Below are 11,330 nucleotides of genomic sequence, written 5' to 3' on the forward strand. Positions count from 1 at the left end.
CTTAAATCCATCAATTATACCAGTGCCCAAGAAGAGTAAGGTGACTTGCCTCAATGACTATCGACCAGTGGCACTAACGCCGGTGGTGATGAAGTGCTTTGAGAGGTTGATCATGGAGCAAATCAACTCCTACATCGACAAAAACCTGGACCCACTGCAGTTCGCATACCGCCACAACAGATCAACGGTGGATGCGATCTCGCTGGCCCTCCACTCCGCACTGGACCACTTGGACAACAAAAACTCATATGTCAGGCTGTTATTCATTGATTACAGCTCGGCATTTAACACAATCATCCCCTCCAAACTGGTTACCAAACTCTCAGAACTGGGTCTCTGCGCATCCCTCTGCAACTGGATCCTTGACTTCCTCGTCCACAGACCACAGTCTGTTCGTATTGGTGGAAATGTGTCAGCCTCAATAACAATCAGCACGGGAGCACCTCAAGGCTGCGTGCTCAGCCCCCTGCTGTACTCACTCTATACCCATGACTGCGTAGCGAACCACAGTGCGAACTCCATCATCAAGTTCGCTGACGACACCACTGTTGTGGGGCGTATCACTGATGGGGATGAGTCAGAGTACAGAAGAGAGATCGAGCAACTGTCCATATGGTGCCAGCGCAATAACCTGGCCCTCAACACCAGCAAAACCAAGGAACTGATTGTGGACTTTGGAAGGAGTAGGAGGGGGACCCACAGCCCCATTTATATCAACGGGTCGATGGTTGAAAGGGTCAAGAACTTCAAATTCCTGGGCGTGCACATCTCTGAAGATCTTTCCTGGTCCGAGAACACTAATGCAATCATCAAAAAAGTACATCAGCGCCTCTACTTCCTGAGAAGACTACGGAGAGTCGGATTGTCAAGGAAGACTCTCTCTAACTTCTACAGGTGCACAGTCGAGAGCGTGCTGACCGGTTGCATCGTGGCTTGGTTCGGCAATTTGAGCGCCCTGGAAAGGAAAGGACTACAAAAAGTAGTAAACACTGCCCAGTCCATCATCGGCTCTGACCTTCCTTCCATCGAGGGGATTTATCGCAGTCGCTGCCTCAAAAAGGCTGGCAGTATCATCAAAGACCCACACCATCCTGGCCACACACTCATCTCCCTGCTACCTTCAGGTAGAAGGTACAGGAGCCTGAAGACTGCAACAACCAGGTTCAGGAATAGTTACTTCCCCTCAGCCATCAGGCTATTAAACCTGGCTCGGACAAAACTCTGATTTTTACCAACCACTTTCTGTTATTTGCACTATCAGTTTATTTATTCATGTGTGTATATATTTATAACATGGTATATGGACACATTTATCTGTTTTGTAGTAAATGCCTACTATTTTCTGTGTGCTTAAGCAAAGCAAGAATTTCATTGTCCTATACAGGGACACATGACAATAAACTCACTTGACTTGACTTGACTTGACTAAATATAGCCAATGAACTGGCCTCAACTACCTTCTGTAGCAGAGAATTCCACAGATTCACCACTCTCTGTGTGAAAAATGTTTTCCTCATCTCGGTCCTACAAGATTTCCCCCTTATCCTTAAACTGTGACCCCTTGTTCTGGACTTCCCCAACATCGGGAACAATCTTCCTGCATCTAGCCTGTCCAACCCCTTAAGAATTTTGTAAGATCCCCCCTCAATCTTCTAAATTCTAGCGAGTACAAACCGAGTCTATCCAGTCTTTCTTCATATGAAAGTCCTGACATCCCAGGAATCAGTCTGGTGAACCTTCTCTGTACTCCCGCTATGGCAAGAATGTCCTTCCTCAGATTAGGAGACCAAAACTGTACGCAATACTCCAGGTGTGGTCTCACCAAGACCCTGTACAACTGCAGTAGAACCTCCCTGCTCCTATACTCAAATCCTTTTGCTATGAATGCTAACATACCATTTGCCTTCTTCACTGCCTGCTGCACCTGCATGCCTACTTTTAATGACTGGTGTACCATGACACCCAGGTCTCGTTGCATCTCCCCTTTCCTAATCGGCCACCATTCAGATAATAGTCTACTTTCCTGTTTTTGCCACCAAAGTGGATAACCTCACATTTATCCACATTATACTGCATTTGCCATGCATTTGCCCACTCACCCAGCCTATCCAAGTCACCTTGCAGCCTCCTAGCATCCTCCACACAGCTAACACTGCCCCCCAGCTTCGTGTCATCCGCAAATTTGGAGATGTTGCATTCAATTCCCTCGTCCAAATCATTTATATCATAAATAGCTGGGGTCCCAGCACTGAGCCTTGCGGTACCCCACTAGTCACTGCCTGCCATTGTGAAAAGGACCCGTTTACTCCTACTCTTTGCATCCTGTCTGCCAGCCAGTTCTCTATCCACATCAATACTGAACCCCCAATACCGTGTGCTTTAAGTTTGTATACTAATCTCTTATGTGGTACCTTGTCGAAAGCCTTCTGAAAGTCCAGATATAACACATCCACTGGTTCTCCCTTATCCACTCTACTAGTTACATCCTGATGAGAAGGAATTTCTTTAGTGGAAGTTGTCGTTTTATATTTTTAAGGTGGAGATTGACAGATTATTGGTTCGTAAGAATGTCAGGGGCTATGGGGCAAAGGCAGGAGAATAGGGTTGAGGGAAAGGTAGATCAGCCATGTTTGAATGGCAGAATAGACTTGATGGGCCAAATGGCCTAATTCTGCTGCTGGACCGTATGAAATTCCTGACCTGATTCATACCTCAGGAGTTTATTGTCACAAGGGTAAGACGATGCAAATTGATTTCTTGTGACAGTATAGAATCTTCTTTTTTCCCCCATGTCATCTCTGCAGATTTATTATGACTGAATCCTATGATAATGGAGAACTTTATAAGACCATGATGTACTATGGAACACCGTTACAGCAGGAAGCTGATTTTCCCTTTAACTTCTACCTGATTGATCTCGATAAAGACATGTCAGGAAATGGAATTTTTAAAATTGTAGATTATTGGATGCACAACATGCCAGAAGGAAAATGGCCAAACTGGGTGGTACGTCTTGAAGTTCAAACACTTTTTTATATATCAAATAGTCAATGATCTTTATACTTTGGTTTATCATTTTCATCAACTCATTGGCTAGGTTGTTTCCATAAGCATTTTCTATCTCTTTATTTTAATATGGAGCTGTCTCTTTGCCAAAACCTAAGAAAATAACAGCAGAAACAGGCTATTCAGCCCATCCAGCCCGTCCCACCTTTCAATATGACCATGACTGATCCTCTTGATAATTGCTTGTTTCTAAGTTCCCCCCAGTCTAGTTTCATGTAAAAACACTGAATCAAGCACTTGAAACTAAATTTTATTTTACCAAAAGCGTGTCACAGATCACACACTGTACCTATCACACTGCGGTTTCGATCCTCGCGTCTGCCTGTTCAAGCCCTCTAAGCCTCGCTTAGACAGAGGCACTCCAGAAGTTTACGTGGTCCCGAGCGCTCTTCCAGAAGATCGACGCTGAGCCTCGTGATCGCGGACTTTTATAGGTCCCGGGACCTCGAGGGGCCGAACCACATGGGGGGGGGGGGGGGAGTGGTCTCTCAATAACCCAATTACGGATATCGGTTAACCCCATATATAACAGGCATTTCCCTAACCCAATGATACAACTGTTCAATACATTGTATTCACAACGGACTTCGAGATGAAGTCAACTTGGAAACATTTACCCTGATTAACAGAAAACCCAGGCAAGGCTCAACACCTTATCCAATCAACACTTGGAAAGTACACAAAATTGCTGGGGAAACTCAGCGGGTGCAGCAGCATCTATGGAGCGAAGGAAATAGGCGACGTTTCGGGCCGAAACCCTTCTTCAGTGTCTGGTTTTCAGCCATACAATTCATTCTATGCATTTTGCACCAGATTGACGGGGTTTGCAGAGCTTTGCTTGCAAATTGTATCTAAGCTCCAGACACTCTGGCACCTCTTCGCAGCCTGTCCCAGCTCTGCACAGAGTAATTCCAATTTGACCAAATCTCCCAGCAACCCTGAAACTTAACCCCATTTTGAAGTCGTGGCTGGTCCAATTTAGCCAGAATTAACATTCCTTCCTTTTATCATAATGATAATCCATCATTAATGATAACCAAAGTGACTCAATAATCAGCTAACCAGATATACATAAGTGTGCTTTACATTTCCCATCCATCAGTAACACAAGATGATGATGTTTCTTCTCAGAATCTTGTCAAGCATCCCAAGTTTTCATGGGCATGACTTCACAAGTTCTGTCTGAGGAGTCTTCACATCCCGAGTTTTCGTGGGCACGAATTTCCTCCATCCGTGTTCCTGCCCAGTTTTCCATCACCTTCCACAGTCGAACCTAAACCCTAGAAAATCCTAAGAAGCTTGGGACAAAGCAAGTTACCATCATGCACTCATGCTTTCCCACACATTCGTTATTTCTATTTCACTTGAACCTATCCCTATTCTATTATCTATTGACTATATCCCTATTCTTATCTGTTCCCTAACATACTCTTTATTATTTTAGGATTGACACTAAGTAGCCTTCTTCATACTCACACGGTGTTATACTATGTATATCTGGTGACAGATAATCATATAAATTTCAGCTGTGTTCAGTCCAAATTCCCCTACAGGCGTGACTAATTTGAGGCAAACCATGATAAATGTTCCAATTTAACCAAATTCAGTCGCAGCCTTCAATTTACTATTTCGAATTTCAGTGCCCATTTCCTCTTCTCATTCCACAGCATTGTAGCCGATAATAGGGGGTGGAAGATTGCAACCTTCACGTGGTCCGCCCTGTTTCGATAAATGCAATCAACCCGGTGTGCACAATCAAATAAGATCAAATAGAACAAGTTGTCCTACAACTTTTGGCTGTGCACGCCATACGCAAAAAGAAGAAGTAGCCGATAATTCAATTCCCTTCCAATTCCTGTGGAATTCCCAGCTGTTCAAATTTAAACAATCAATTTATTTTACTTTTAATTTCATCCTAAGCCCAATCAAAAATGCCAAATCCAGGGACAATTTCTTTCCACCTTGATAATATAAGCCTCTTTACCATCGAGGGTTAAACAATTCAAATCCATTGGGCGAATACACATCGGCTCTGCCATTCCCAATACAATCCAAGTTTCCTCCTACAGTTAACCAAGTCTGTCCTCCATTCTCTCTCATTTTATGTATGCACTCTTCACTATGGTAACTAGTTACTATGCTAATTCTCCACTATGTTGGTTCTCTACTCTATTAGCTCTTACTATGCTGGCTTCATTCTCTGTCTAGGGGTTCTCGCTTTTATTCTATTGGCTTCGTTCGTTGTCGAGGGGTTCTCGCTTTTACAGTTCTCAACTACTGAATAATTTCTTAATCCGGTCTCTCAAAGGGAAGTCCTGTTGCCCACAGTTCCTCTTTTGACCATGTCCAATTATATTCCAATTCCCATTTTAAGTTCCAAGTTTAATTCCAATTTTACTCTCAATTTTAATTCCAACTCTCATTTCCCCTAAGTAATTCCATGTTACCAGATCTTCCCAAGTTCTGGTAACATCCCCTTTCTTCCTTGATGCCCTTTGAACAATTATTTCCATCTTTGTCCGCCTTTCTGAGGACGAGATAATAACAATGTCAGTTAATAATCAAACTCCAATTAGTCCTGTCAGATTCCACAAGTCTATTCCAAATCTTGAACATTTTTAAAGTCCCTCCAATTCATCGTACATTTTCGAGGCTTTATTTCTAAACCCCATAATTTGGACGCAATTCAGGTATTCTACTCCAAACTACAGTGACATATTTTATTTGAAATCAGTCCTTTAGAGTGAGGTGTCCTTTATTCTCCTTCCTTTTCTTTCTCCAGTAGCTAGGTGATATTAAAGTTGAGCACTACGGTAGGTCATTTTCTTCCTCCTTTCTGATGATGGAGTCAGTTACTACGGAGTGGAGATACTGAGGAGTACGTCGCTCTGCCTGCTGGCCTACCCAAATGTCTTAAAGGGGCAGGACTGTATCAATTCTTCCTAGCTGGTCACCTTTTTCTGGGGAGCTACATTACCTTTCGCTGTCTTCTTCCCGTTCTTAGGGGTCTGTGCATTCTATCACCCCACTCCCCAGATAGTCTCTTGTTGACATACTGTCCTGCAGGCAACAAATCTCAGCAATACATTAGTTCAATATCTTATTTTCCCCATTCCCATTCCTCCTGCACGGTAAGTTTGTTTCTTCTCTCCCTAGTGCCATTTCCATTCCTCAGTTGTTATCCACTCCCACGCTAGCTACTATGTTTCCTTGTCGTACTTCCTCCTTTAGTGAGAGTTCTCTGAGAGTCAGATTCGATGCATCTTTTCCTCTTTGGAAGGGGTGATGTTCCTGTTTAATGTACAGTACTGTTTCTTAGGCCAGATGAGGCCACCTTTTAATTTTATCATATTGTATTGCTGCTAACTGGCAGGTCAGGGCTACCTGCCAGTTAGCAGTTAACAGTTGGAATGTTGGAATCACTCTTCCCCCTGATCCCCCTGCCAGTGTCCCCTTTCTCTACCTTCAGGCTCACAGGAGCCTCGGTGCCCTCTTGGAATGCATCAGTTTCCGTGACCCCGTGACCTCCTTTTCTATCCCCTTTCTTCCTGATGATATTCTCTCATGGGACACGACCGACTCCAGTGCCCTAGTCCTGCACAACTAAAACACTGATTGGGCCGGATTGCTCTACAACCTCGCCTAGGAAAGGTTGGTTCTGTAAATGGGAAGTCTATCCAGACCATAAGGGGAGAGGAGGGGAGACACCTTTAAGAAGTCACTCAACGTTTAATAAGGTTTAGCGGGCATTTTACCTACCGGTAGGTTTTGCTGCGAGTATATTCTGGATTAGGACCAAAGTACACACTTCAGATGTGATCTCATCAAGGCCCTGAATAATAATTGCTGTACTTCCTTGCTCCTGTACTTAAAACTTATTGCATTGAAGCCAATACAGGTAACCCCCATGTTAAGATGGTGCAGATAAGGGGATGTTTGCATTCTTAAATAATGGTCGATATCATGATTTTCTGTAACACAATGCTGTGTCACCTGTTGATACATGAAGTGCGAGTTGAAAAAAAGTTAATTTTTTCATATAAATTTCATGTGCGTTTTTATGCCATATCCCAGGTCTTTGGTGGTGAATTGTTAATTTTGAAGGGCAAATTCCCATTGCCCTTACTGCTGTAACAAGGGGATTGCTTGTATATTATTTGCCACCTTAACCACTTGTTTCACTTGCATAACCCACAGGTACATCAACATTTTCCCATCTATCACCATGTAATAGATACTCCACTTTTCTGTTGTTCCCACCCTATTGAATATCAGTTCTGCATCTGCCATGTATTTTCTCACTAACTTGTATAAATCGCCTTGAGAAGTGAATGGAATGGGATTCTGTTAGGGGTGAATGTGCATCTATAATGCAAAACATCTCCTATTTCACCAGGATAGTTGAAATAAACCTATACTTTGTTGATCTCAAGTGATGGCTTATTTGGTAAATAAAAGGATCAATTTGAAGAAAATAGTGGTCTAGTTCCAGGGTTAAAATCAAGACAAATTGTAGGCTGAATAACAAAATTGAATTTTAGGATTTCTTACAATTTCATTCAAAGGTGTGTGGTCAATGTTATACCCTAGGTATTGTTATTCAGTTTTCAAATTTTGTATGGTTGTTTGTTTTGATGTTATTTAAAAGAATGTTTTTGACTTTTAGGTAGGAAATCATGACAATTCACGTGTTGCTTCCCGCATTGGTGTGCTGTATACTGACGTTGTTAATATGCTTCTGATGACGCTTCCTGGAACTCCTACCACTTACTATGGGGAAGAATTGGGAATGGAGAATATACATGTACCTGAAGATGAGATTCAAGATCCTTTTGGAAAATTTGATCCTGTAAGTACAAAACTGTATATCAATTTTTAAAAAACATTTAGCGAGTTAGACCAATGATCTTTTGTATTTAGGAGCTTGAGTCCAATTTAATACAAATTGCTTGTACGATAACTTCTACTTGTTGGATGTAACAGACCTACATGGGTTCCAGCAGGCTTCATTCAATTTGTAGTAGGTATCTTATGAATGTCTAAGGCTGGCCAATTAAGTTCATCGAATGTCACTAAGATAATGCCAGGGCAGCAGAGGCGCAGCGGCAGAGCTACTGCCTTGCAGTGCCAGAGACCCCGGTTTGATTCTGACTATGGGTGCTTGTCTGTATGGAGTTTGTACGTTCTCCCCGTGACCTGCATGGGTTTTCTCCAAGATATTCGTTTTCCTCCCACAATCCAAAGATGCACAAGTTTGTAGGTTAATTGGTCTGGTATAAATGTAAATTGTCCTTAGTGTAGGGTAGTGTAATGCCGCTGTCCCACTCAGGAAACCTGAACGGAAACCTCTGGAGACTTTGCGCCCCACCCAAGGTTTCCATGCGGTTCCCGGAGGTTTTTGTCAGTCTCCCTAATGGTCGAAAGTGGTTTCCGCTTCCTCTATGTTCCGGCGATTATTTCAAAAAATTAAAAACCAGTCGCGACTAAAAATAGGTTGCCGTTTTAAAAATCGGCCTTCCACTACCTGCAACCTCCGGCAACCACCTTCAACTAGCATCGCAACTGGCTTCGACTAAAAAATGATTGATTTTTTAAATGGCAACCTATTTTTAGTCGCGGCTGGTTTTGAATTTTTTGAAATAATCGCCGGAACATAGAAGAAGCGGAAACCACTTTCGACCATTAGTGGGACAGGGGCATTAATGTGCGGGGATCGCTGGTCAGTGCAGACTCGGTGGACCGAAGGGCCTGTTTCCGCGCTGTATCCCTAAACTAAACCAGGCTGCTCACCTATCTGTTTGGTCTCTAAAATACCCAAATAAAATTCCTCTAACATAGTGTCACCTTCAAATGTGTGGCATGGGTACTTACCTACAGATAGACACCTAATTTATTTGATAAATTCCTCAATTTGCAAGACAGATGAAGCATTAATACTGTGTAAATGTTTTTACATTTCAACAGAAACTAAAATATAAATCCATAATTTGCATCCAACTTGACAAAAGCATGAAATCTTTTTGGTTCGTAAATGGCTGACAATGTCAACTCGGGGTTAATATGCAGGACCACCACTGATTTTCCAGCACACTTGGTTCCAGAGTCTAGCTGGATTATCTGTTTTGCCGGTCCAAATAGAGGTCACTGTCTCTTAGAAGTTGAATGGTACTGGAACTGTCTGCCTAGATCACTGAAGGGCCGTGACAATGGTCTGCAAAGTTGGCCTCAGAAGTAAGCAATGGGAATGGATCTAATGGCTCCAGCTGGACCGGTGTTCTAGAGCCCTGGCTGCAGAAGGCAAATTCACTCTGCTGATCGGCCGTGGAAATCCTGATGAGATTGAGATCGACTGCCTCACCCGGCCTAGGTGCCATATTTTCAGGGGGCCTTCTAAGCAGAATTTCAAGTGCGCTCTCATAATTTTGTCTGGATTGAAGGATTGTAGGACCATCAGTTGCTGTAAAATCGGTGGAGGACCTGTACTCTGCATTGTTTGTGTTCTACTTCATTTGTACTATAGAAACAACAATTCGAAATGAAGTAATATGAACAAACTTTATAAGTGTTTTACATAGAAAAGAGTTCAGAATAATAAAATAGCTGACAGTTTATCCAAATGTTGTTGCAGACACAAAATCGAGATCCACAGCGCTCACCAATGCAGTGGGATACTAGTGCCAATGCTGGCTTCAGCACAGCAAACAAAACATGGCTGTCCATCCACTCCAACTACATGACGGTAAATGTGGAAGTAAGAGAGACAACTTTTCATATTATTTACACCAAAGCCAATCATGTAAAGCAATGACTAAAATGGAACTGTTGAAGGATTTGAATAATAATAAAGTCAGAAATTAAAAGAAAGATCCCTCAGCCAATTATCTACACTTTAGGACAAAGCCACAAAATGCTAGAGGAACTCAGCGGGCCAGGCAACATCCCTGGAGAACATGGAAAGGTGATGTTTTGTGTCGTGACCCTTCAGTCTGAAGAAGGATCCCAACCTGAAACCTCACCTATCCATGTTCTCCAGGGATGCTGCCGGACCTGCTGAGTTACTCCAGCATTTTGTGTCTTTCCTTGGTGAACCAGCATCTGCAGTTCCTTTTTTCTGCTATCTACACCTACACTATTATTGATGTTGTTGAGGGCTTGTGATTCATGCAGAATTATGATTATACTAATCTAAACTTCCTCAGTGCAATATTTCTTTTATAATTACTTTGACAGGTTGAAAAGAAAGAACAGAACTCCAGCCTGAACCTATACCGTGAGCTTAGCTTTCTTCGCCAGAAAGAATTGCCTATCCACCGGGGATGGATGTGTTACATTTGGAATGATACGGATGTGTTTGCATATGTGAGAGAGCTGGATGGGTTGGATTCTGCCTTCTTGATTGTGTTAAACTTTGGTAAAGCTTCAGTGATTAATCTGGCAAGCAAAGTTCCATATTTACCCAAAGAAGCAAACGCAAGACTTGGTACTGACTCTAATAAAAAGGGAAATAAGGTTCAGACAGCATCCATTGTAACTAGTGCTGGAGAAGGTCTTGTATTGGAATACAGAACGCACAATCCAGTACACAACATGGTGGAATTCAAAGATAAGTGCTACATTTCACAGAAAGCATGTTATTTGTCTTCACTTGGTTTATTATACAAGAACTGTTAAGTTTTAACATTTTTTACAGATGTTCTGTAGATTAATCAATTAGTGGTACAGGAAACAACGTTAAATAACTACGCTACTTGTTTTTGATCTATGAAAATAAACCCCACTAATAATCTACATTTTTGCATGCTATATTCAATTCTGTTTAAGTTTCTCATCTGCCGAAAGTGTATGTTCGGATCTAACATCTTGAAATTCCAAGTCCCCTCACTAATCTAGCTTTATTGTATGACTCCAAGCACACTAACATCACCCTTTTAATACCTCATGCCAATAGATAAAACTGGTTAAGTAGTCCAGACCCAGCACCTGCACTCGCAAACCATACCTTAATTTTCCTTTGTTCAACGTGTGCATATATTGTTGCTACACAATTTTGTGCACATATCTCAAATCTCTGTTTCAATTCCTTCAGTCGATTTTCTTTATCATTGAATTGAGAATAATCATGAATTGTGTTGTTTGGTACTACAACTGAATTAGTTAAAGCCCTGTCCCACGGTACGAGTTCATTCCAAGAGCTCTCCCGAGTTTGCCCTGATTCGAACTCGGAGATTTACGTTAGTGGCCACTCGTCGGTACTCGGGGCTCTC

General features: G+C 42.3%; 1 protein-coding gene across 1 annotated transcript in view; it reads left to right on the plus strand.

Annotated features, from left to right (window-relative positions):
• slc3a1 (solute carrier family 3 member 1) overlaps positions 1–11,330 on the plus strand; it is a 31,606-nt gene extending 20,276 nt beyond the window's left edge. The window contains exons 7-10 of the mRNA XM_033025521.1: positions 2,805–3,006; positions 7,733–7,915; positions 9,695–9,817; positions 10,297–11,330. Coding sequence (XP_032881412.1) covers positions 2,805–3,006; positions 7,733–7,915; positions 9,695–9,817; positions 10,297–10,737 — 949 coding nt within the window. The 3' untranslated portion in view covers positions 10,738–11,330. The remainder of the gene's footprint in view (positions 1–2,804; positions 3,007–7,732; positions 7,916–9,694; positions 9,818–10,296) is intronic.

The sequence above is a fragment of the Amblyraja radiata genome, chromosome 8 (assembly GCF_010909765.2).
Source record: "Amblyraja radiata isolate CabotCenter1 chromosome 8, sAmbRad1.1.pri, whole genome shotgun sequence".
NCBI lineage: Eukaryota > Metazoa > Chordata > Chondrichthyes > Rajiformes > Rajidae > Amblyraja > Amblyraja radiata.